This window comes from Saccopteryx leptura, chromosome 2 (genome assembly GCF_036850995.1).
Source record: "Saccopteryx leptura isolate mSacLep1 chromosome 2, mSacLep1_pri_phased_curated, whole genome shotgun sequence".
NCBI classification, from domain to species: Eukaryota; Metazoa; Chordata; class Mammalia; order Chiroptera; family Emballonuridae; genus Saccopteryx; species Saccopteryx leptura.
This window is the reverse complement of record NC_089504.1, coordinates 378075928-378101868: the sequence shown is the minus strand read 5'-3', so window position 1 is coordinate 378101868 and position 25941 is coordinate 378075928. Positions and strand designations below refer to the sequence as shown.

Sequence of the window (25941 nt, the reverse complement as noted above, 5' to 3'; positions counted from 1 at the left end):
AGACTGCACCTGCAGGTGATGTGGCACAGTGGCTCCACCGGCGCCTGCTCCATGCAGGACAGAAAACTATGTGGGCTATGGTTAAGGCTTGGAACTTGCCTGTGTCCTATGCAGAGGTACTTGCAGCCTGTGAGCAATGTGCAGTGTGTTCCAAGGAACACCCTCGGAGACCACTGGTGTCACCTGGACAGATCCAGAGGGGTCATGTCCCACTGACACGATGGCAGATAGACATTATTGGACCCTTACCAAAGTCAGAAGGGTACCAGTATGCAGTCACTTGTGTAGATACTGCCACCGGGCTGCTTGCTGCTTACCCCGCTCGTAACCCTGACCAGAGGGCAGTCATACAGGCTCTGGGCCGCCTGAGTGCTGCATACGGGCGACCACTGGTCCTTGAAAGTGACAATGGTACCCACTTCACTGGTTCAACGGTGAGGCAATGGGCTCAAAAGCTGGGGGTGGACTGGAAGTACCATGTTCCCTACCACCCCCAGGCTGCTGGTATCATTGAGCGTTATAATGGACTCTTAAAGCAGGGACTACGACAGGAGGGGGGCACCGGCTCTCTTACTGGATGGACACGCCGCTTATGGACAGTACTTCGGATTTTGAATGAGTGACCTCGATGGGGAAGCCCAGCTCCAGTAGAGGCCCTCCTGCATCGGACAGCTGCCCCTATTCAGTTGCAGATACGCACCAAGGACATTTTACTCAAGCCAGGTTTTGGACAGCAGGGCAACGTGCTCTTGCCTGCTCCAACAGCCCTTCTTAAAGGACAACGGCTTCAATGGACTTGGCCCTGGACTGTACAGGCCCCCCATCTGAGATGGGTGGCCTTGTTGGCACCATGGGGAAAGGGGTTAGAGGTGGACCTCCAGTTAACTCCTTGGGCAACCAGCACCTGGCCACCTAAGGTAGAAGTCTGTTATCCCTTGAGTGCTCAAGGGGACAGCATTTTGAAGGGCACCTTTGTAATTTCTTTATGGCCAATAATGAGTTCCCCTATTTTACTACACATAGAACCAGCAGATAGATGCTGGTGTATTGGCCAATAAGGTTTGGTATGCCCGCTCAGGGCGGCCTCTGGTGCCAGCTACGGTGCTGTCTGCAGACAAAACTCTGGCCTGTTGTAAGGCCAGGAGCCGCCATCGTGGCCATTTACATGCAGGTTCGCATTGGATTCGGACAGTCGGTAAAGAAACCATGGAGCCAAAAACTGGTGGGCCATAGCCTTTAATCTAGCTTGCACCCGGCGGGCAAGTAAAAACATACACTGGGCTCCAAAACCCAGTCACACTCAGTGCTCACAAAGCCACTGACTTATCCGAGTTTCCTAGAATCAAAGGTTTCTAGCTCACCAGCCTTCTTCTCCTCAGTTCCCCATCTCCTGCCTTATCCCAGATACAAACTCTGTACAAACTGGCATCTCACTCAGCACTCCACCATCTTGGCTGCTTTTCCTGGCCTCCTCCACGTGGCCGCCTTCCGCTGCTGGCTCTACTTTCTCTGCTCTCTCATGCTAATCTCAGGAACCAAGCGCCGAGTCCCGTTCTGCCTCCCTTTTATAGTGTAGAAATCCAAACCCTTAATCCAATATACATAATAGGGAAGTCTCTAATACAAAGTCACTTCTCTGAGGCATGATAGGATTGTACCGCCCTACAGCAAAAAGGGTGGGAAAGGCTTAATCCCAAAACCAAGCCCCAGGTTACAACGATCTCCAACACACATTAATATCACCTGGGCGACTGCCTCCTCGTGTTATCTTTAACAAAGTGAGCATAATACATTTTATCCGCCCAACACCTGTATTCTGCCAGAGGGAAAAGATTTGCCTCTCTTGGTGCCACTGACAGCTCTCTCATTTCGCCCATAGTTTTTGATCTGTTAATCCTATTGCTGTAGTTGGTACTATTTCTGTTTATGCAATGTATCCTACTCCTTGCACAGTGACCATCATGGAAGATGCCTGTGGTTTAGATTGTAAAGCGAGCAAAAGGGGTGGAATGTTGGTCAAATAAGTTTGTAAATATGATATATATGTTTGCTCGCTTGTGACTTATATTGGGTGTGGGGGACAGGCTATAAGCAGGCCAGGTCGTTGTAGCCTGAGGTTTGGTTTTGGGACTAAGTTTTTCCCACACCCTTGACTGATTGTATGATATGGGTGGTGCACTCTCATGAGGAATCCAATTATGCCTTGGATAAGTGATTTGTATCGGAGACTTCCTTGTTTGTATATTGGATTAAGGGATTTTGGTTTTCTACACTATAAAGTGGGACAGACCAGGAGCTTGGACACACAGTTCCTGCTATCACAATTGCAGGGGCTTCCCTGATCCCTTGCCCTTCATGGGAAGAGCTGGTTTTCTGCTTTTCCCTTGTCTTCTTTTGTGGTTTGCCTGTCTTGGTGAGACACCAATAAATAGGATGGCCCCCCATCCTCTGACTCCGCCATTTCTTTATCGTCTGCCCGAATCCAATGGGAACCTGCATGTGAATGGCCACGATGGCGGCTCCTGGCCTTACACAGATCCTGATTAAAGACCCATAAGTGACTCATGACTGGAAGAATTGACCCCTGTGTGCATTGCCCTGGCTCATCCCTTACCTTATCCACCCCACCCCACCCCCAATGCTATAGAGAGGATACAATCTTGGAACTAATGACTGAAGTTAGAGATAACTCAGTGAAGTTCAGGGCCTCGTACATAGTCCCTTGGTAATTACGCCTATAACAGAAATAATTTATTTTTGATGTCATCGTTGATGTCATCGGGATAGCATTTTCACTTGGAAAAGAAATTCCTCCCCTTTGCCTGTCCTTTGATCGTCCCTTCGCCTAGACCAGGCAAAGAAAAAAGAGCAAACGTTCCAGGGCTGAAGAATTTTCCTTTGATAAAGAGAAAAGCAAATGTCAGAATATGTAAGAATTTGCTCCTCGATCCCTTAGTCATGCAATCGCTACTTTATAACCGGTCCCTAGAAGTGGGCGGGTCTTCCAGGAAATTTTGTCTGCAGTAGTTCTCTTTGGCAGAAACTCAGATCCTCGGGACTGCTGGAGGAGGTAGGTGACCGGGTTGATCCCATCCCTAGTCCCTGAGGGCTAGACCCGCCCATTCTAACTCCCTTTCTCATCTTCAAATCTGTTAGGGAGTGTTTTAACTGCAAGCCTAAGGGGCCGCAGCGTTTAGTCCCGGGGTGCGTTCCCCCGGTTGGCACATTCGCGGAAGGTTAGGGGAAACTTGCGGGGATTTAGCAATCTCCTAATAATGTCAAGGCCCCTTTTCTATTTTTCTCTTCTACTTTCCTTCTCTCTCATTCTACTCCTCCTCCTCTTCTTCCCCCCTTCTCTTTCTCTCCCCCCCCCCCCCGCCCCCTTCCCGTCCCTCTTTCATGTGGCCAATTGGTGTTTCCTCAATTTTATGTAACTTTGTGCTGTGGAAATGGAGCCTCAAGCATTCCTCTCTTCATCAAATCGGATGGTACCCCCCCTTCTTTATAGAAATTCAAGGGACCGCCTCAGATACCTTCTGTTACTGCCTGAACGCTGGAACTCTGGGACGGAAAATTTAAAGGTTAAATCACCCCCTGCTCCTATCCTAGCCAAAGGCGCTCCGTGGCTGGATCCCTGGTTCTTTACTTCCCCCGCGACAGGCCTGCAAGGTGTGGCCGCTGCGCCACCCAGCGCGGGGCTCCTCCCTGTCCCCGCGGGTGAGCCGGGTGCCTAGACTCCTAGAACCCGTGGGTGCGGCCACACGCAGCCTCTGACTCACTGAGCCGCCCACCCTTCTCCCCGCTGCCTCCAATTGAAGACTTTTGACCTTGGTCAGCGGCTCTGGCCGGTCTGCCTACCTGTTGCTAGGCCGTTTCTGAAATACCATCCTGAGTGAGGGAGAACTAATTCTGACCCAGCATAGAGTGTACTGGGAGAGTTGAAGGAGAGTGTGCAGAGTAGCAAATTTCCCCGGCGAGGGATTAGTCTGGGTTTAGAATCTGGAAAGAAGCCTGTTTTTTTTTTTGTTGTTGTTTTTTTTTTAGAAGACACACCCTCTGCTCTGTCTCTTCAGCAGAAAGCCACCTTTGGTGAGTACCGCCCAGCATTACAGATTTGGTTGCCCTATAGTTTCCCCAGCTCTTGAATCCTGTATCCTGTGCTTCTCCTGCTCTAAGCTCCCTGCTGCTGTTCCTAGAAGTTCTTCCCGCCCCCAGCCCCAGCATGGTTTACCAGAGAACTCACACTCCCATCCAGTATGCGGTGAAAACCCTTTTCCTGAGCACACATTCCTCTCCCCACAGCTGACCTCTGTGTTCCTATTCAGTATGAGATGCTTTGCCATATCTGCTTTTATCCAATTCCTTAAAGTAAAACCAGACACAAAACAAAAAGGCTGATTATTGGTGCTGATTTGTAGGTATGGGGTTACGTTGCTATCAGATGGGTGAGCAACAGGGCCTTGCTTTGAGTGGGAGCAGAGTGTGATTTTGGGGGGGGGGGAGAAAGAGAGAGAGAGACAGGAATGGAGAGAGATGAGAAGCATCATCTTGTAGTTGTGGCACTTTAGTTGTTTGCCGGGGTCCAGCCCCGGGGGGGATCCAGGGGTCCCATAGGAGGAGACGGCGTCAGCGAAATCGAGTGAGAGAGCCGAATTCTTTTCTTTCTCTTTATTCTCTAGTTAGCATTTACTGCCAGGCATCTCTCCCAAATGCTAGTACAGCTCCTTTTTTATAACACACACACCAAGTTACAATTACATGGTATTAATCATTGCTTCTGTTTCACTATGTTTACATGTTTCCAGATAACAGTTAATTTATATCTATAAACTACAAATCAGGTGGCAAATCATTCAAAGTACAATTAAAAAATAACTTGAATAGCGATAACATCGGTAAAAGCTTTTAAAGGATTAGTACTAACTAATAACTCAACTTTACTGTTGTTGTGAGTCAAGGGGCAGAGAGAGATTAACAGACAAAATCATTAAGGACTAGCAAATGACCACCGCTTGCTCAGGCAAATGGCCTTGAGTTTATGCAGTGTCCTAACTTTCCTCACTAGATAACAAAAAGGCTTGCCCATTAAGAAATTGACATAACATTAAGAGTAACTTTTACTTAAAGATATATAGAGTGCACTCGCAAGATAGCTTAGTAGCAACATAATTTCAGAAGACATTAATTGCTATTGCTTCTATGTATGCCCTTCCATACCTCTCATTATCTGAAGAAAGAATTTTTGGGGAGGTATATAAATCTCATGAGAGTGTCTCACTGAGAAAATCCAGCAACTGCCTTCAGTCATAAAACAATTCTCTTAGCAAAACATTCTTTTCTTGCTGACTGCATTCCCATCCCAGGCCACGCAACGGGCCATTCCATAACACCTTACCTAAGATTCTATTGTCTAGTCAAATTTTATTTATTTACTATATTCACACACTAGTTTAGTTCTAACTATATTCTTCTTAGAGTGTACCACTATCTGCAGATCAAATAAGCAAGAAGAAAGGAAAGTTTCTCTACTCTATCACATGAAAAGGCTAGGGAGGAAAAATGATGAATTAAGTGAAGGCCGAAAGGTGCTCTGTGCACAGCCACTGCCTTCTACCCATTCACAAGTCACAATCTATTCTTTCTAACATGATTAAGAAGAAATTCTCCTACAAACTTAACCCTTTACGAGGGATATCATAGCCAGCCTCTTATGTTTACGAGCCCAGATCAAGGGGCTTACAGGCTTTTCTGTGGAACTTACACCTTCTGTCTCATTTCCAAAGAAATTACTACAAATCTACAGGGAAAGCACGGTACTATTATCCCTGTGCCACAAATAATAGCACACACCCAGAAAAAGGGGGGATATAAGGCCAGATTAATTCAAAAGATTAAAGGAGGAAGTATCGTGCCTTTCCTTGCGGTGACTTTGTCAACCCGCAGCTGTTGGTCTTGACTGTGGTGACTCTATCTTCTTTTGCTGTGACTTTGTCAACCAGCAGTTGTGGATCTTCTTCTGCTGTGACCTAGTTAGCCAGCATTAGTGGATCGGCTCCTGACAGTTGTTCACTGATTGCTTCTCATACATGCCTTGACCAGGGGGCTCAAGCCAAGCCAGTAACCCCTTGCTCAAGCCAGTGAACCTGGGCTTCAAGCCAGTGTGACCTTTAGGCTCAAGCCAGAGACCGCAGGGATCCCAAGTTCAATCAGTGATCTTGGGTTTTGAACCTGGGACTTCCATGCTCTATCCACTGTGCCATCACGGGTCATGGTAGGGTGTGATGTTTTAAATGGTGATTGGGATGAGCACAGAGGTCCTATAAATGTCCTGTTAAAAGCTTCAGAATCCTTGAGGGTGCCATTATGCTGGGAAGGAAAATTACCTTTCTCAAGAGCCCTGCATGCTTTTCTGGCTTGTAGGTTCCTGAATGAAGGTTCAGGTTTCCAGTGACTCATCTGCCCCTGGGGCTATGGATAGACATTATTTTCACTTGTCTTCAGCATTCTCTGTGTATCAGGCAACTCTATTCTACCTCCTTAATGTGTGTTTTCAGTAAAAATCTTCCTGATTGGTGCTGAAGATTGCAGCTCAGGTCACCCTTTCAAAGACCAAGGAGAAGCAAACCCACGGATGACTCAGTTCAGAATGGCTGGAGGGCAGCTTCCAGTGATATTAGGGCCCATGGTTAGGACCAGACCCACCTGTTGATTCTCTGGATAAAATAAAATATAACATAAATTATAATCTATGCACACATTTTATTTTATTTCTTTTCCATATCATGTAGAATAGTTGTCTCAGGTTATAATAAAATTTGGAAGGCCCAATTTAAAATAGAGGACATGTTGAATATATGATATATTAATCTTTTGGGTGAAAAAAAACACAAACAGTGGTTTTAATTATGAGCCCCAAAAGAAAAGTCACAAGATAGGTGATCTAAGTTGCAGGGGTCCATTTTGATCAGGCAACTTCCTATGTGCAGGTCTCTGAATAGCGTGATCCAAAGTTCACAGTCAACGTCTATTTAACAACAGTAACAAGCACAATGCTAATGTCGATCACCACTGATTAAATGCTTTCTACAGGCCAGGCACCATTCTAGGGACTTCATATGTATTAATTCATATATGCATATATAATGAATAGGTATTCTGATTTTTATTTTAGAAAGAATTCTGAGGTTCAGAGGGGTTAAGTAAATTACACTTATTGAATATACCTAAAGAGTGGTTTAACAAATGTACTTTCAAGAAAGTGGAACTGGTGTTTGAACCAGCCTTGGAGTGTTTCAGAGATTTTCTGCTCAGCGGGTGTTTAATGACTCTTACAGCTTTCCACTTGGGTCTGGCATTTCTAAGGAGCCTTACTATGGACAGCTTTGTCCCCTTCTTTCCAGCTCCTTTCTCCTTACTAGTTTCATCTTTAACCCTCTGAATGTATTTTTATGCCAGAGAGAAGTACATAAGGTACTGGCGTTTGAATAGGTAATCCTCCAACATTCCACTCTATTCATGATGTGTCTTTTCCATAGTAACCCTGTGTGACCATGGTGTGCCCCTGTGGCCTAATAACCCACCAGAATGAGCCAGGTAAGCCCGATTCGATTTGTGACTCTTACTTGCGATTGTATCTTTGACACCTAGCACAATGCTGGGCCTCAGGCATTCTATTATATCTAGTTTGTTGAACTCAAACTCTGGTCTATCTCCAGTGCCACTGAAGAACATCTCTGTGACCTTGTCCATTTGTGAGTTTGTGGCTGGTGTGTCTGCAACCTTAAACTATGAGAATGAGGAGAAAGTTCCTTTGGAGGTCTTCTTTGTTTTCCCCATGGATGAAGACTCAGCTGTGTACAGCTTTGAGGCCTTGGTGGAAGGGAAGATGATTGTGGCAGAATTACAGGACAAAGCAGAGGTACTAGGGATGAGTATGTTATCTCCTCCCTTTTTATTTCCGTAATGCATACTCTAGGATCTCTATCAAATGCGGTTTTACAAAAATGCTTATATTGACCCTGGCCGGTTGGCTTAGTGGTAGATGATGTGCTGGGTTCGATTCCTAGTCAGGGCACACAGGAGAGGTGCCCATCTGCTTCTCCACCTCTCCCCCTCTTGCTTCTCTCTCTCTTCCCCTCCTGCAGCCCTGGCTCGATTTGAGCAAGTTGGCCCGGGCACTGAGGATGGCACCATGGCCTCCACCTTAGGTGCTAAGGAGAGCTCAATTGCTGAGCAAAAAAGCAATGCCCCAGATGACGTCAGAGTAATGGTGGGGTAGGAAGCGATACCGATAAATCTCCCCCAAAACTCAACAAGATCTTCAACCAGAAACAGAAAAACCTATACTTGGAGCTTCCAGATGCTTCGCAATACACCCAAAGATGCCATTAAGGAAGAGAAAATCGAATATCATGGATACAAAAGAAAGAGAGGTAACACAGCTAGATGAGGAAAAATCTATGGAAAAAAAATTTAATATATTGGAAACCTTGGAGCTAAATGACAGAGAATTCAAGATAGAAATCCTAAAAATCCTCCGAGATATACAAGAAAACACAGAAAGGCAATTTAGGGAGCTCAGAAAACAACTCAATGAACACAAAGAATATATGTCCAAGGAAATTGAAACTATAAAAACAAATCAAACAGAGATGAAAAACTCAATTCATGAACTGAAAAACGAAGTAACAAGCTTAGCTAATAGAACAGGTCAGATAGAAGAGAGGATTAGTGAAATAGAAGACAAGCAACTTGAGGCACAACAGAGAGAAGAAGAAAGAGACTCAAAAATTAAAAAAAATGAGATAGCCCTACAAGAATTATCTGACTCCATCAAAAAGAATAACATAAGAATAATAGGTATATCAGAGGGAGAAGAGAGAGAAAATGGAATGGAGAACATACTCAAACAAATAATAGATGAGAACTTCCCAAGCCTGTGGAAAGAACTAAAGCCTCAAGTTCAAGAAGCAAACAGAACTCCGAGTTTTCTTAACCCCAACAAACCTACTCCAAGGCATATCATAATGAAATTGACACAAACCAACAGCAAAGAAAAAATTCTCAAGGCAGCCAGGGAAAAGAAGAATACAACATATAAAGGAAGGCCCATTAGATTATCATCAGATTTCTCAGCAGAAACTCTACAAGCTAGAAGAGAGTGGACCCCAATATTTAAAGTCCTGAAAGAGAGGAACTTTCAGCCACGAATACTATACCCATCAAAGCTATCCTTCAAATATGAAGGAGAAATAAAAACATTCACAGATACAGAAAAGATGAGGGAATTTATCATCAGAAAACCCCCACTCCAGGAATTACTAAAGGGGGTTCTCCAATCAGATACAAAGAACAAAAAAAACCAGAGCCACAAGTAAAAGCTCCAAGAAGAACACAATAAAACCAAATTAAAACTGTAACAACAACAAAAAGAAAGAGGGGGAGAAGATGGAGATTAACAGTAGCAAAGGACGATGGAGTGCAAAAGTACTCACAAAATAGTTCACTACAATGAACAGGGTAGGGACCCTTTTCATTATTCAAAGGTAACCACCATTGAAAAAACCACCACAGAAGCACATGAGATAAAAAAGATAGCAACAGTGGAAAGATGTATGGAATACAACCAAATAAAAACAAAAGATAGAAAAACAAAAGAGAAGGATCAAACAAGACACAAAACTAACAGAAAACAATCTATAAAATGGCAATAGGGAACTCACAAGTATCAATAATTACACTAAATGTAAACGGATTAAACTCACCAATAAAAAGGCACAAAGTAGCAGAATGGATTAAAAAAGAAAATCCAACTGTATGCTGCCTACAGGAAACTCATCTAAGTAACAAGGATAAAAACAAATTCAAAGTGAAAGGCTGGAAAACAATACTCCAAGCAAATAACATCCAAAAAAAAGCAGGTGTAGCAATACTCATATCTGATAATGCTGACTACAAGACAGGAAAAGTACTCAGAGACAAAAATGGCCATTTCATAATGGCTAAGGGGACACTGAATCAAGAAGACATAACAATTCTTAATATATATGCACCAAACCAAGGAGCACCAAAATATATAAGACAGCTACTTATTGATCTTAAAACAAAAACTGACAAAAATACAATCATACTTGGAGACCTCAATACACCGCTGACGGCTCTAGATCGGTCATCCAAACAGAGAATCAACAAAGACATAGTGGCCTTAAACAAAACACTAGAGCACCTGGATATGATAGACATCTACAGGACATTTCATCCCAAAGTGACTGAGTATACATTTTTCTCCAGTGTACATGGATCATTCTCAAGAATTGACCATATGTTGGGCCACAAAAACAACATCAGCAAATTCAGAAAAATTGAAGTTGTACCAAGCATATTTTCTGATCATAAAGCCTTGAAACTAGAATTCAACTGCAAAAAAGAGGAAAAAAATCCCCCAAAAATGTGGAAACTAAACAACATACTTTTAAAAAATGAATGGGTCAAAGAAGAAATAAGTGCAGAGATCAAAAGATATATACAGACTAATGAAAATGACAATACGACATATCAGAATCTATGGGATGCAGCAAAAGCAGTGATAAGAGGGAAGTTCATATCACTTCAGGCATATATGAACAAACAAGAGAGAGCCCAAGTGAACCACTTAACTTCACACCTTAAGGAACTAGAAAAAGAACAAAGACAACTCAAAATCAGCTGAAGAAAGGAGGTAATAAAAATCAGAGCAGAAATAAATGAATTAGAGAACAGAAAAACTATAGAAAAAATTAATAGAACAAGGAGCTGGTTCTTTGAAAAGATTAACAAAATTGACAAACCCTTGGCAAGACTTACCAAGGAAAAAAGAGAAAGAACTCATATAAACAAAATCCAAAATGAAAGAGGAGAAATCACCACGGACACCGTAGATATACAAAGAATTATTGTAGAATACTATGAAAAACTTTATGCTACTAAATTCAACAACCTAGAAGAAATGGATAAATTCCTAGAAAAATACAACCTTCCTAGACTGAGTCAAGAAGAAGCAGAAAGCCTAAACAGACCTATCAGTAGAGAAGAAATAGAAAAAACCATTAAAAACCTCCCCAAAAATAAAAGTCCAGGCCCTGACGGCTATACCAGCGAATTTTATCAAACATTCAAAGAAGACTTGGTTCCTATTCTACTCAAAGTCTTCCAAAAAATTGAAGAAGAAGCAATACTTCCAAACACATTTTACGAAGCCAACATAACCCTCATACCAAAACCAGGCAAGGATGGCACAAAAAAAGAAAACTACAGACCAATATCTCTAATGAATACAGATGCTAAAATACTAAACAAAATACTAGCAAATCGAATACAACAACATATTAAAAAAATAATACATCATGATCAAGTGGGATTCATCCCAGAATCTCAAGGATGGTTCAACATACGTAAAATGGTTAATGTAATACACCATATCAACAAAACAAAGAACAAAAACCACATGATCTTATCAATAGACGCAGAAAAGGCTTTCGATAAAATACAACACAATTTTATGTTTAAGACTCTCAACAATTGCCACTGAAGGCTGAAGGTGCCCAGGGCCATGGGCCCCATCTACGATACTGGGGACGAGCCTAGGGTATTTCTTCCAAGAAGCAGGTAAACTGATCTCATTCGCACAAGGGCCACTTAACTATATTTTGCCTGAATAGTCAGGTTTTTTATTCTTCGCTCAAAGATCTCTGTTGTGGGTGTTGATAGTCCTATTTTCTGCTGCTTTGCTTAATATATAGTGTTTCCTTTATCCCTCCTACCTCAATGCCCCACTCATATTTCAGGCTGGGACCTACTCCTAATTTAGAGCTCTCTTTCCTCCTTTTGCCAACTTGTATTATGAATTTACCTTTGCCACCCAGCTTAGTGTATCCCAAGGTTCTCTTTACCAGGCCACAGTCACAGAGCTCCAGGGAAAAGCAACCTGGTCTCATCTCTCCAGGCAGAGGAGAACAGAAGCTCCATATCCATGCATGCTGCAAATGGCTTTTTCCAGTCTACCTGAATCATTACCAGCTAGAAGCAGCGGTCATTGGGACTTGGACATGAGCTGCAAAGTATAGAATGGTGACAACAATTCCAGTGCCATGCGGACTTTTCCTGTGGGGAACTTTCCTGGACTCCTGCTCCCTGTGACAGCTCCTAACAGACTTAACTGTGGTTGGGTTGCATTTTTCAGGGATTTCGCATGGTGATGGGGCCATCTTGGACTTGGGGAACATGTTAAGGACACTACTCTTTTAGGGATTCTTGCTGTATGGGCCAAGAGTTTGCTTAAAGGCTTTTAATCACTGTAAAAAAAATAGAGGACTGGATGAAGAAGATGGGGCACACATACACCATGGTATATTATTCAGCTAGGAGAAATGGTGACATCGGATCACTTATAGCAGAATGGTGGACTCTTGGTAGCATTGTGCGGGGTGAAATAAGCGAATCAGAAAAAAACAGGAACTGCAGGATTCCATACATTGGGGGGACATAAAAGCGAGACTAGGAGGCATGGACAGGAGTGTGGTGGCTATGGGGGGTGGGAGGAGGGAAGGAGGGAGAGGGGGAGGGGGAGGGGTACAGAGAGAACTGGATGGAGGGTGGCGGAGGATGATCTCTTTTCGGGTGATGGGTATGCAACAGAACTAAATGACAAGATAACCTGGAAATGTTTTCTTTGAATGTATGTACCCTGATTTATTGATGTCACCCCATTAAAATAAAAATTTATTTAAAAAAAAAAAAAAAAAAGACTCTCAACAAAATGGGTATAGAAGGAAAATATCTCAACATGATAAAGGCCATATATGATAAACCATCAGCTAACATCATATTAAATGGCACTAAACTAAAGGCTTTCCCCCTTAAATCAGGAACAAGACAGGGTTGTCCACTCTCTCCACTCTTATTTAATGTGGTACTAGAGGTTCTAGCCAGAGCAATCAGACAAGACAAAGAAATAAAAGGCATCCATATCGGAAAAGAAGAAGTAAAGGTATCACTTTTTGCAGATGATATGATACTATACATCGAAAACCCCAAAGAATCCACAAAAAGACTACTAGAAACAATAAGCCAATACAGTAAGGTCGCAGGATACAAAATTAACATACAGAAGTCAATAGCCTTTCTATATGCCAACAATGAAACAACTGAGAAGGAACTCAAAAGAATAATCCCCTTCACGATTGCAACAAAAAAAATTAAAATACTCAGGAATAAACATAACAAAGAATGTAAAGGACTTATATAATGAAAACTATAAACCATTGTTAAGGGAAATCGAAAAAGATATAATTAGATGGAAGAATATACCTTGTTCTTGGCTAGGAAGAATAAATATAATCAAGATGGCTATATTACCCAAAGCAATATACAAATTTAATGCAATTTCCATCAAACTTCCAATGACATTTTTTAAAGAAATAGAGCAAAAAATCATCAGATTTATATGGAACTATAAAAAACCCCGAATAGCCAAAGCAATCCTAAAGAAAAATAATGAAGCTGGGGGCATTTCAATACCTGACTTCAAACTCTATTATAGGGCCACGACAATCAAAACAGCATGGTATTGGCAGAAAAATAGACACTCAGACCAATGGAACAGAATAGAAAGTCCAGAAATAAAACCACATATATATAGTCAAATAATTTTTGATAAAGGGGCCAACAACACACAATGGAGAAAAGAAAGCCTCTTCAATAAATGGTGCTGGGAAAACTGGAAAGCCACATGCAAAAGAATGAAACTGGACTACAGTCTCTCCCCCTGTACAAAAATTAACTCAAAATGGATCAAAGATCTAAACATAAGACCTGAAACAATTAAGTACATAGAAGAAGACATAGGTACTCAACTCAGGGACCTGGGTTTTAAAGAGCATTTTATGAATTTGACTCCAATGGCAAGAGAAGTGAAGGCAAAAATTAATGAATGGGACTACATCAGACTAAGAAGTTTTTGCTCAGCAAGAGAAACTGATAACAAAATAAACAGAAAGCCAACTAAATGGGAAATGATTTTTTCAAACGACAGCTCAGATAAGGGCCTAATATCCAAAATATACAAAGAACTCATAAAACTCAACAACAAACAAACAAACAATCCAATAAAAAAATGGGAAGAGGATATGAATAGACACTTCTCCCACGAAGAAATACAAATGGCCAACAGATATATGAAAAGATGCTCATCTTCTTTAGCTATTAGAGAAATGCAAATCAAAACGGCAATGAGATACCACCTCACACCTGTTCGATTAGCTGTTATTAGCAAGTCAGGTAACAGCAAATGTTGGAGAGGCTGTGGAGAAAAAGGAACCCTCATCCACTGTTGGTGGGAATGTAAAGTAGTACAACCATTATGGAAGAAAGTATGGTGGTTCCTCAAAAAACTGCAAATAGAACTACCTTATGACCCAGCAATCCCTCTACTGGGTATATATCCCAAAAACTCAGAAACATTGATACGTAAAGACACATGCAGCCCCATGTTTATTGCAGCATTGTTCACAGTGGCCAGGACATGGAAACAACCAAAAAGCCCATCAATAGATGACTGGATAAAGAAGATGTGGCACATATACACTATGGAATACTACTCAGCCATAAGAAATGATGACATCGGAACATTTACAGCAAAATGGTGGGATCTTGATAACATGATACGAAGCGAAATAAGTAAATCAGAAAAAAACAGGAACTGTATTATTCCATACGTAGGTGGGACATAATAGTGAAACTAAGAGACATTTATAAGAGTGTGGTGGTTACGGGGGGGAGGGGGGAATGGGAGAGGGATAGGGGGTGGGGAGGGGCACAAAGAAAACAAGATAGAAGGTGACAGAGGACAATCTGACTTTGGGTGGTGGGTATGCAACATAATTGAACGACAAGATAACCTGGACTTGTTATCTTTGAATATATGTATCCTGATTTATTGATGTCACCCCATTAAAAAAATAAAATTATATAAAAAAAAAAAAAAAAAAGCAATGCCCCAGATGGGCAGACCATTGCCCCCTAGTGGCTTTATCTCTGTTGGGGTGCATGCGGGAATCTGTCTCTTTGCCTCTCCTCCTCTCACTGAAGAAAAATAAAATACTGATATTGAATTCTTTGTGTTCTACTTGCCTCTAACTGCTACTTTCCTAAAAACATTGAAGGGCAAATTCAATCAGAGGCACTCAAAGTATGGCTGTGAATTTGGCAAGACCAATCATAGTCTCAACCTACCAATCTTTGTTTTCTGTGTCACTGGTCTCCTCATGTCACCTTGGATATCACCTTTTTTTCCTTGTTCTTTTTAGGCCCACATCAATTATGAGAAGGCCATCCGCCAGGGCCACCAGGCCTTCCTATTGGAAGAGGACACAGGGTCCAGGGATATCTTCTCTTGTAATGTGGGGAACCTCCCCCCTGGGTCGAAGGCCGCACTCACCCTGAAGTATGTGCAGGAGCTGCCCCTGGAAGCGGATGGGGCCCTGCGCTACGTGCTTCCTGCTATCCTGAATCCTCGATACCAACTCTCTGGTCAGTGTCTCTTTCTTCAAATAGGACTGGTGGGTGACACAATCGGAGAAACCCCCTGAAGGTGCAGGGGTGCTAAAAAGTGTGGGAAAGGAGAATACCACTAAGGTTAACTTTTTGTAGGACGGCCTGAGGACAGTTGCCGTATAACGAAGCCAGTCGTAGTCCCTTTGGAGGACCTGCCCTACACACTCAGCATGGTTGCCACCATCAGTTCCCAGCATGGCATCGAGAGGATCCAATGCAACTGCCCGTTGAGTCCCATTGAGTACCTTGGAGATAAGACGTCTGCTCAGGTCATTAATAAGAGAACACTATTGTTGCTAGTGCCCCTATTCTTGGGTCCTGATCTTCTGCCTCAGAAGTTTTTCTCTGTTATTTCTTACTTTTCCCTGTGAACCAAAGAGGAATCACACTGTGCTCCTTCTTTATCCCCATTTCATCTTGTGAGCCCTCTCTTTATTCTTGCCAGGGCTCTTGACTATGCTTACACGAGGGAGAAGAAGCCTGTAGCCCTAAGATCTGATCTCAGCCCCAGGCAGGAAGCAGTGTTAGTTCTAACGCGCTTTTTTTTGTCTATTCCCAACTCAGGTTTCCTTGGCTGATGGACACAAATTTGATCGAGATGTGGAGCTCCTGATTTACTACAGTGGGGTGCATACCCCCAGTGTAATTGTGGAGATGGGAAAACCTACAACAAAGACAGGTATTTTCTTTCTCCCTTTGTAGTTACCTCCTCAGGGGTAACTCTTTTCTTGAAATTACTCTCAAATCATCCTTGCTTTTTTTTTCCCCCTCCTTCTATCCGGTAGTGGGTAAAAAACTAAAATAGCTTATACTATGGCATGCAAAAATGTTTTACCTCAGTGAATATCATGTGACTATGTCTTATAGGCAAATTTTTTTTTTTTTTTTTTGTGACAGAGAGAGACAGAGGGAATGACAGATAGGGACAGACAGACAAGAAGGGACAGAAATGAGAAGCATCTATTCTTCATTGTGGCACTTTAGTTTCTCATTTGATTGCTCTTTCATATGTGGCTTGACCGGGGGCTACAGCAGAGTGAATGACCCCTTGTTCAAGCCAGCAACCTTGGGCTCAAGCTGGTGAGCCTTGCTCAAACCAGATGGGGCTGCGCTCAAGCTGGCAACCTCAGGGTTTTGACCTGGGTCCTCTGTGTCCCAGTCTGATGCTCTATCCACTGTGCCATTGCCTGGTCAGTCTAGGCAAATTTAAGTGAATAAGTAGATAATTGGACAAAGAAGATAAAAAAAATCACAAAGGGAAACAGCTAGTTTACAAACATGTGACAATGATAAGTATCTACAAGTATAAATAAAAATAAAATAAAAATAATGATGTGACCTTTTCATTTTTCAAATTATCAAAGATTTCCAAATCTGGTAATGTTTCATGCTTTAAAAGGTCAGGTGAATTTGACATTCCAATAGATTGCTTTAAGCAAAATAATTTGGTATCAAACTTTTGGGAAGAAATTTGGCCATATGCGTATGTGTCAAAATAAATGTTCATTTTGATAATTCTAATTTTAAGAATTTTGCCTAGGCCCTGGCCAGTTGGTTCAGTGGTAGAGCGTCGGCCTGGTTTGTGGAAGTCCCAGTTCCATTCCCTGTCAGGGCACAGAGGAGAAGCGACTATCTGCTTCTCCACCCCTCTCCCTCCTCCTCATCCCCCCCTCCTTCTCTTTCTTTCTCTCTCTCTCTTTCTCTCTTCGTCTCATGCAGCCATGGCTCAAATGGTTCAAGCAAGTTAGCCCCAAGCACTGAGGATGGCTCCATGACCTTGCCTCAGGCACTAAAGTAGGTCAGTTGCTAAGCAATGGAACAGTGGGCACAGATGGACAAAGCATCGCCTGGTAGGTGCATGCCGGGTGGGCCCTGGTCAGGGCACATGCAGGAGCCTGTCTGTCAACCTCTCTACCTCTCACTTAAAAAAATTTTATTTTGCCTAAGGAAATATATTTAAATATAAGTAAAAATATGCACTGAAATGTCCTCTGCCATTTTAATAATATCAGATTAGGAAATAATTAAAATGTCTTACAGTGGCTACATTCACTATGCTAGGATTACTTGATGAGTTATTATGTAGCTACTAAAAATAATGTATATTGACAGATGGAAATAATATGGAAAAAAGACTTCCAAAGAATGTTAAGAAAAAGTAAAGTTATACAGACAGATTACTATAAGAAAATAACCTTACAAATTAAGAAAAACATTCAAAACAACAGGAAGTATGTAAGTAGTAATTGGGATAAGACTAGATTTACTTTCTTAATTTCTTGTTTTATCTGATAATTTTTTTTATTGATTCATTATAGCAACATTTAATGTCACCAAGAATTCTTTTTTTTATTGTAAAATTTACATAATACACATTTTAAGTAAAAGAAAACTAATATTTGGTATAAAATTTTCATAACAGGCCCTGGCCGGTTGGCTCAGCGGTAGAGCGTCGGCCTGGCGTGCGGGGGACCTGGGTTCGATTCCCGGCCAGGGCACATAGGAGAAGCGCCCATTTGCTTCTCCACCCCCGCCCCCTCCTTCCTCTCTGTCTCTCTCTTCCCCTCCCGCAGCCAAGGCTCCATTGGAGCAAAGATGGCCCGGGCGCTGGGGATGGCTCCTTGGCCTCTGCCCCAGGCGCTAGAGTGGCTCTGGTTGTGGCAGAGCGACGCCCCGGAGGGGCAGAGCATCGCCCCCTGGTGGGCAGAGCGTCGCCCCTGGTGGGCGTGCCGGGTGGATCCCGGTCGGGCGCATGCGGGAGTCTGTCTGACTGTCTCTCCCCGTTTCCAGCTTCAGAAAAATACAAAAAATAAATAAATAAATAAATAAAATTTTCATAACAAATTTCACCATTGTAATTATTTTAAAGTATATAGTTCTGCTGCACATTCACCTTATTGTGTAACCATTGCCACCATCCTTCTTCAGGGCTTTTTTGTTTTACCTTAGTTGCTTAATTTTTTTTTTTAAGATTTTACTGATTTTAGAGGGTGAGGGGAGAGAAAGGGAGCGAGAAGTAGCAACTCACAGCTGCTTCACTTTAGCTGTTCATTGGTTGCTTGTCATATGTGCCTTGACTGGGCAAGCCCGGGGTTTCAAACCCATGACCTCAGCGTTCCAGGTCAATGTTCTACCCACTGTACCACCACAGGTCAGTCCCTACTTTCTTAATTTCTAAGTTTAGTTTCAAAATATCTTTAATTTTTCTTATTTTCTAAAATTTTCTTAATATATGTGTACCTTCTCTTTTCATTATATTATAACTGGTATAACACATGCCAGTCTGTTGCCCTTTTGGGGTGTACTGGGCTGCCATGTCCTTGGATTCCAGAGCCCATGAAGCATAACTGGAGAGGTAGTGACACTTCTGAAGCATTTTCCATTTCGGTGAAATGAAAGCATCCTTGGGGACAATCTTGATTACGATTCTGTGTTTGGGGTTAGGGTCTTCTGTAGCTACTACTGCTATGAAGACAACTACCTATAGTTGGTCTTCAGTAAGCCATATTTCTATCTCATTGTTAATGTTTGGCCAAGGTAACTTCACACTTGAGCTCATAAGTTGGAACTCCTTAATCTCAGCTCACTTGTTCAACTGTTTTTTTCCTGAAGGTACGGTGTCCATGCTAAACCCAGCCAGGTTTGCTGCAGCTCCTGTTTCATGAAGCTCCGTGCTGTGCTGTTTTTGAGTATTACTTACCTGGTTTTGTCCTTTCCTTTTGGCGAGCTCCCCCTAGTGTGCTCAGGAAGTACTTCCACAACAGTGACCTGGTTTTCAGACAGGATTATTTTAATTTACCAGAGAAAGTTTTAAAACGTTACATCTTAAAAGCTAAGGCTTGAGATCTCAGTCCCTTTCCTTCCAAAAAATCCTGTTGTCACTTTGCAGATTTCCTTATGTGTCCCCGTGACCCGCTGTGCAGACCATGGGAGACATTCAGGGCAGCCTTTCTGAGACTTGTAATCCCCTCCAGCAGAGTTGCTTAAATCTTGCTTTCCAGATCATATATTTGGTCAAATGGCTTGTTATTCCCATCTGTACAAAAAAGTAAATGACAGCTGGCAGCTTGGCTCATGAAAACTATTTAGAGTTCTGTCAAATGAAACATATCTCTACATGACAAAATTACAAAATAGACTTAAAAACTTAGAACATACTTACCATAGTAAGAACATGATTTCAAATATATATATTTACTATTTCATACAAAAATTGCATAAAAACAAAATAATTTTATGAAACTATTAAGAGCTTACTCTGAGTTGAGCTCTAGAATGAATTCCTTAAGTGCATTGTCACTTAATTTTTAAAATAATCTTGAGGTAGATGTTACCACCTTAATTCTTTAGATGAGTAAACTGAGACTAGCAAGCAGAAGAACTAGGGTTCGAAATGCCTCATTCAAAAATGAGGATGCAGAGACTTGGGTAAGCGAAAATAATTCGAGCCAAGCCCAAAGTATTATAGTAGATGACACATATATCAGGCTTACTGTGTATCGGGCATTATTATAAACAGTTTAGATCTATCAATACAATTTCTCCATAGAGAAGCCTGTCTAACACATCAGTGCCAGTTCCACTACACCCAGCTGTCTCTCAGAATGGAAAAGAATCAACCTGGCCTATTAAAAAGCTAGTCCTGGCCTGACCTGTGGTGGCGCAGTGGATAAAGCGTCGACTTGGAAATGATGAGGTCGCCGGTTCGAAACCCTGCGCTTGCCTGGTCAAGGCACATATGGGAGTTGATGCTTCCTGCTCCTCCCCCCTTCTCTCTCTCTGTCTCTCTCTTCTCTCTCTCTCTCTCTCCTTTCTAAAATGAATAAATAAATTTAAAAAAAGAATAAAAAGCTAGTCCTGGATCTGGAGATATATCAGCCATCATATATCCTGAGATCTGGATTATGTAAGAGTTATTTTTGAACCAATGTACTGTCAAGTAGTTGCTAAGCCTCACTCATTTTATGTGGAAGCAGTTTGGTTATTGGAGCCGGGTTGTGGAGAGTAAACTGAGCCAGGTCCTGCAGTCACACTGAACCCCAGGGCTACTGAGAATTTGAACCTCTAATCCAGGAATGACTATAATATATTATAGATAAGATATTGGAATTAGATTCTACGTCTTCTCATATTCTCCGAACAATTAAACTAGAGTTGATATAAACCAATTGCCTAGCTGTGAGGAAACTAGCACCAAATTATGGCATTTTAATTATTGCTTGTTCTTGGTAGCCTCTCCCCTCTTTCTTCCCCTGTTTTGCTTCTGTATTTCTTACATATTTATAACAGCTTAAATCCTTTGCCAGCAGATCAAATAGTGTTTCAGATTTGGGATTTCTCAGCTTCCTGTGTAAGTCACTACATGGATTCTTGGCATCTTATAGTATGGATTCTTAAGTTCCTTTTCATCTTACAGTGTCCTTGTCTTTTCTGAGTAGATGGTTTGATGGGAGACCCATCTGCGATGGTGAGTTTCTACCCAGATATCCCAGAAGCTCAGACACCAATGACATGCGGAGAGTTTGTCTTCCTCATGGACCGCTCAGGAAGTATGCATAGCCCCATGAGTAAAGAGAATACATCTCAGCTGCGCATTGACGCAGCCAAGGTAAAACTAGTTCTTTCCTGTTTCCGGTCACATGCCCAAGAAAGGATTGGTCTCAAGGGTTAAATTAGAGTCCATCTGGAACTATGGGTCGATTTCCAACTGAACTACACCTAACAGGACCACTCTGAGGCCAGCATTGGAATATAGGCCCAGAGGCACAATGGGGGTGAAGGCCCGCATGCTCAGTGTTAGATTGGCAGGGTCTGTGTGTCTGAGAGGACCCCCTCTCACTGGCTCCTCATTCTCTCTTCCTTCAGGAAACACTGATTTTGCTGCTAAAGAGTTTGCCTATTGGCTGTTATTTCAACATCTATGGATTTGGATCTTCCTATGAGGCATTCTTTCAGTAAGTTTCTAGAAAGGCCAGAGAGAGTTCAAAAAGATATTCTAAAGAAAGGACTAGATTGTGAAGGGGGTTATTGTAGAATTGACTCTGGAGTTGAGAATTTTAGGGGAGGTGGTTTACAGTCGGGCTAATCTCAGTTCTGGGAGGTGCCAAGTAGCCATGTCACTGAAGGCGCTTGTTCTTCTCAGGAATAGTGTAACCTACTCTCAGCAGACCATGGAGGAGGCGCTGGGGAGAGTTAAGCTTATGGAGGCTGACCTGGGGGGCACAGAAATCTTGACACCGCTCAAGGACATCTACAGTAAACCTCCCATCCCAGGCCACCCTCTCCAGGTAAGAACTGAACAGAGCTAACAGAAGGGGATAGAGAAAATTACACTTCTGTGCAAGAATTTATAGCCCCAAGTTTTACTATAGGATTGTGGAAATACAGTATGCAGTTCAGAGTTGTCAATCATGTGGGAAAGAGAGAAAGTCAAGAGGCATTGAATAGAACTTCTGTTCCTTAGCTCCATGCTGGGAACTGCGGAAGTTCTCGTGTGGAGTGTCACACAAGCCTTAGGGGACACTAGTAAGGGGAGGTAATAAAAATGCCCAGGGTTTGGAACAAACCATGTGAGAACATGGTGCAGGTGACAGTAGACCATTAGGGATTTCATGCCTGTCTGAAGAGGCAATAATGTCTCTAGCATAAAATTGTTGGTTTTTTTTTCAAAGGCCAATTCGGGTGTTAAAAATGAACTTCATAGAGACTTGATAAATGTCTGCTGTGTTCAGCTTTTTGTTTTTACAGATGGAGAAGTAAGCAACACATTTAGTGTCATTAAAGAAGTTAAAAGCAACAGACTGAGGCACAGGTATGAAGATATTATGATTTCTGGGTGACTGACCCAAGCAGGGCCACATGTCATCTACCATTGCTGACATTTCTTTCAGAAGACAGAACAATTCAAGAATTTTTGTTTTACCAGCTGACAAATTTTATTTTTCTTTTTTTAATTTAAAAAAGAAATAATATGATATGGCATAGCAAATATTATTTTTTTCTTTTATATATTTTTTTCTTTTAGAATTTTAATTTATTTTGAAATTAAATTTAATGGGGTGACATTGATCAATGAGAGTACATAGTTTTCAGGGTAATGTGTCTGTAGCATTTGAACTGTTGATTGTATTGTGTGCCCATCACCCAAACCCAGATCATTTTCCATCACTGTATATTTGTCCCTCTGTCCTCCCCCCCCCCCCGACTCCTTCTCCCTGAGTAATCATTTCACTTTTATCTGTGTCCATGAGTCTCAGTTTTGTATCCCACCAGGTGTGGGATTTATAGACAAACGTTTTTCTATGTCACTTTTTCCCTCTCAACTAAGTGATAAAAGTAATTTTCTAAACAACATCAATAACACAATACTATCTTTGTTCCTTATTCTCTCTAAACCACACTGGAAAGAAGTATTGAATAGTAAGACTTTTAAAATATATATAAAATTTTTATCTAAGTAAAACATACAGAAAGCTACACGAATCAAAACTGTACAGCTGGATAAATGATCAGAGTGAATATGTAAGTAATCATCACACAGGTTAAGAATTATATAGAATGTTACCGGTACCTCACCATCTCTATTTTTCATCACATCCCAAATTTAATTACTACCCATTTTCACTTCTCCAGAGGAAATAGCTTTCTTGAGTTATAACACCATGGTTTATTTTTGCATAAAAATAAATGTTATATAGCATGTTTTTATTTCTGTATATCTTGCTTCTTTGCCTCAGCAGAATATTGAAACAGATATTTTACGTGGTTAATTTCCATTGATGTATATAGTATTCGTATTCCCCAGGATAATAATCATAAGTTATTTTGATTTTACTGCTGATGGACTTCAGTTTTGCTGTTAAAAATAATGTTTTTATGAAAATCACTGATTTTCTTGTACATGTATTGTTTGCACACACACTTCTGTGTGCACATTTATGTGCCTGTATACATATTCATTTTCACATATGTGCACACACACATTTCTTTGAATTGACATAATTGTGGAATTTATTGGGAATGCCAGTTGTCCAAGTAACATTGATTTAATTTACACCAGCACTGTGTGAGTGTTCCAATGGCCCTATTTGTTATATAAAATTTAGCATTGTTTGTCTTTTTAAGTTTTAATTAATTTTGTGGATGTGTAGTGGTACTACATTATGATTTTAATTTGCATTTTCCTGGTGACTAATGAAGTTGAGCATCTTTTTATATCGACCACTTGGAAGTCCTCTTTTGTGATGTACTTTAAATTTTTTTTTATATTTCTCTATTAGTTTTTTTTTTTAACTGATCTGTAGTTCATTCTGTGGTCTAGGTACAAGCACTTTCTTAATATATTAGGACATATATTTTTCTATTCTATAACTTTCCTTTTCACTCTCCATATGGTATCTTTTGATTAATAGTTGTTCTTAGTTTTAATATAGTTTAACTTTTTAGTCTTTTTCTTTACAGTTTAAGTTTTCTGTGTCCTCTTAAAAAGTCTTTATCTACCCAAGATCATGAAGCTGTTTTCCTTTGTTATTTTCTAGAAGTTTTGTTATTATTATTTTTATAATTATAGCTGTAGTTCACTTAGAATTTATTTTTGTGTGTTGTGTATGGTGGGTCAGGATTTTTCTTTTTCCCTATGTGGATATGAAATTGATCCTGTACCACTTACTGAAAAGCATTTTCTTTCCTCACTGATGTGCAGTGACATTTTTGTCACAGATAAGCATTCACACATGTGCATCGTGTTGGAGCCTCTGTTCCCTTCTACTTACTAGTCTGTGTATCTAGATGTGAGCTGCTAGTACTACACCATATAAAGTAATATAGCTTTCTGACAAATCTTAATTTCCAATAAAGTCCTCAACTTTGTTCTTTTTCAAGATTGCCTTAGCTATTCTTTTTTTTTTTTTTTTTTTACAGAGACAGAGAGTCAGAGAGAGGGATAGACAGGGACAGACAGACAGGAATGGAGAGAGATGAGAAGCATCCATCATTAGTTTTTTTGTTGCGACACCTTAGTTGTTCATTGATTGCTTTCTCCTATGTGACTTGAATGGGCCTTCAGCAGACTGAGTAACCCCTTGCTCGAGCCAGCGACCTTGGGTCCAAGCTGTTGAGCTTTTGCTCAAACCAAATGAGCCTGCACTCAAGCTGGCAACCTTGGGGTCTCAAACCTGGGTCCTCTGCATCCCAATCCGACGCTCTCTACTGTGCCACCGCCTGGTCAGGTGCCTTAGCTATTCTTTTTTTTTTTTTTTCTTTTTTTTTTTCTGAAGCTGGAAATGGGGAGAGACAGTCAGACAGACTCCTGCATGCACCCGACCGGGATCCACCCGGCACGCCCACCAGGGGCGATGCTCTGCCCACCAGGGGGCGATGCTCTGCCCCTCCGGGGCGTCGCTCTGCCGGACCAGAGCCTCTCTAGCGCCTGGGGCAGAGGCCAAGGAGCCATCCCCAGCGCCCGGGCCATCTTTGCTCCAATGGAGCCTCGGCTGCGGAAGGGGAAGAGAGAGACAGAGAGGAAGGGGGGGGGTGGAGAAGCAAATGGGCGCTTCTCCTATGTGCCCTGGCCGGGAATCGAACCCGGGTCCCCCGCATGCCAGGCCGACGCTCTACCGCTGAGCCAACCGGCCAGGGCCGCCTTAGCTATTCTTGACATTTCATGTTTCTATTTTAGCATTAGCTTACCAATTTTTACCAAAAAAGGGAAACTTGAAATATTGATTAAAATTGCCTGTATAGGTCAGTTTTGAGAGAGTTTAGTATTTACTCTATTGAGTTTTCCAATCTATTTAAATGGAAGAGCTTTCTATTTATTTAAGTCTCCTTGATTCTTCTAAATGTGTTTCCAATATTTTATTTCAAAAATGTAATACTATAAAAAGTTGTAATAATAAAGCAACAGACACTCCTATACCTTTCACCCAGATCTGCCAGTTACCAACATTTTACCACATTTGATTTTTTTGTCTGAAAATATTGAAAAGCCACAAATATTATAACCCTTGGTGTGCAAATAATTATGCACTCATCTTCTAAGCACAGGACATTCTGTTAAATGCCCACAAGATAATTACTAAATTCAGAATATTTATTGTTGAGATAACACTATTATCTAAATACAGACCATATGTGTCAGTTTTTCTATAGTGTTCCTTATAGATTTTTGTTTGTTTTCATTTTTTGCCGGGAGCAAATCCCAGGGCAGTATTTCATTTCATTGTTACATCTCTTCACTCTTCTCTGAGACAATTTCTCAGCTTTTCATTATCTTTCATGACATTGACTTTTTTTTTTTTTTTTTTGTGGCAGAGACAGAGAGAGTCAGAGAGAGGGACAGATAGCGACAGACAG

The 25941-nt window shown here is 41.5% G+C and overlaps 1 protein-coding gene across 2 annotated transcripts in view; it reads left to right on the top strand.

Annotated features, from left to right (window-relative positions):
• Positions 1–2997: 2997 nt before the first annotated feature.
• Positions 2998–25941, top strand: part of VWA5A (von Willebrand factor A domain containing 5A) — a 36683-nt gene continuing 13739 nt past the window's right edge. For both annotated transcript variants that reach the window (XM_066365288.1, XM_066365289.1), the window contains exons 1-11: positions 2998–3070; positions 4045–4089; positions 7536–7593; positions 7716–7918; positions 15342–15564; positions 15685–15857; positions 16153–16267; positions 21027–21196; positions 21454–21542; positions 21731–21875; positions 22320–22399. In XM_066365288.1, coding sequence (XP_066221385.1) covers positions 7551–7593; positions 7716–7918; positions 15342–15564; positions 15685–15857; positions 16153–16267; positions 21027–21196; positions 21454–21542; positions 21731–21875; positions 22320–22399 — 1241 coding nt within the window. In that variant the 5' untranslated portion in view covers positions 2998–3070; positions 4045–4089; positions 7536–7550. The remainder of the gene's footprint in view (positions 3071–4044; positions 4090–7535; positions 7594–7715; positions 7919–15341; positions 15565–15684; positions 15858–16152; positions 16268–21026; positions 21197–21453; positions 21543–21730; positions 21876–22319; positions 22400–25941) is intronic.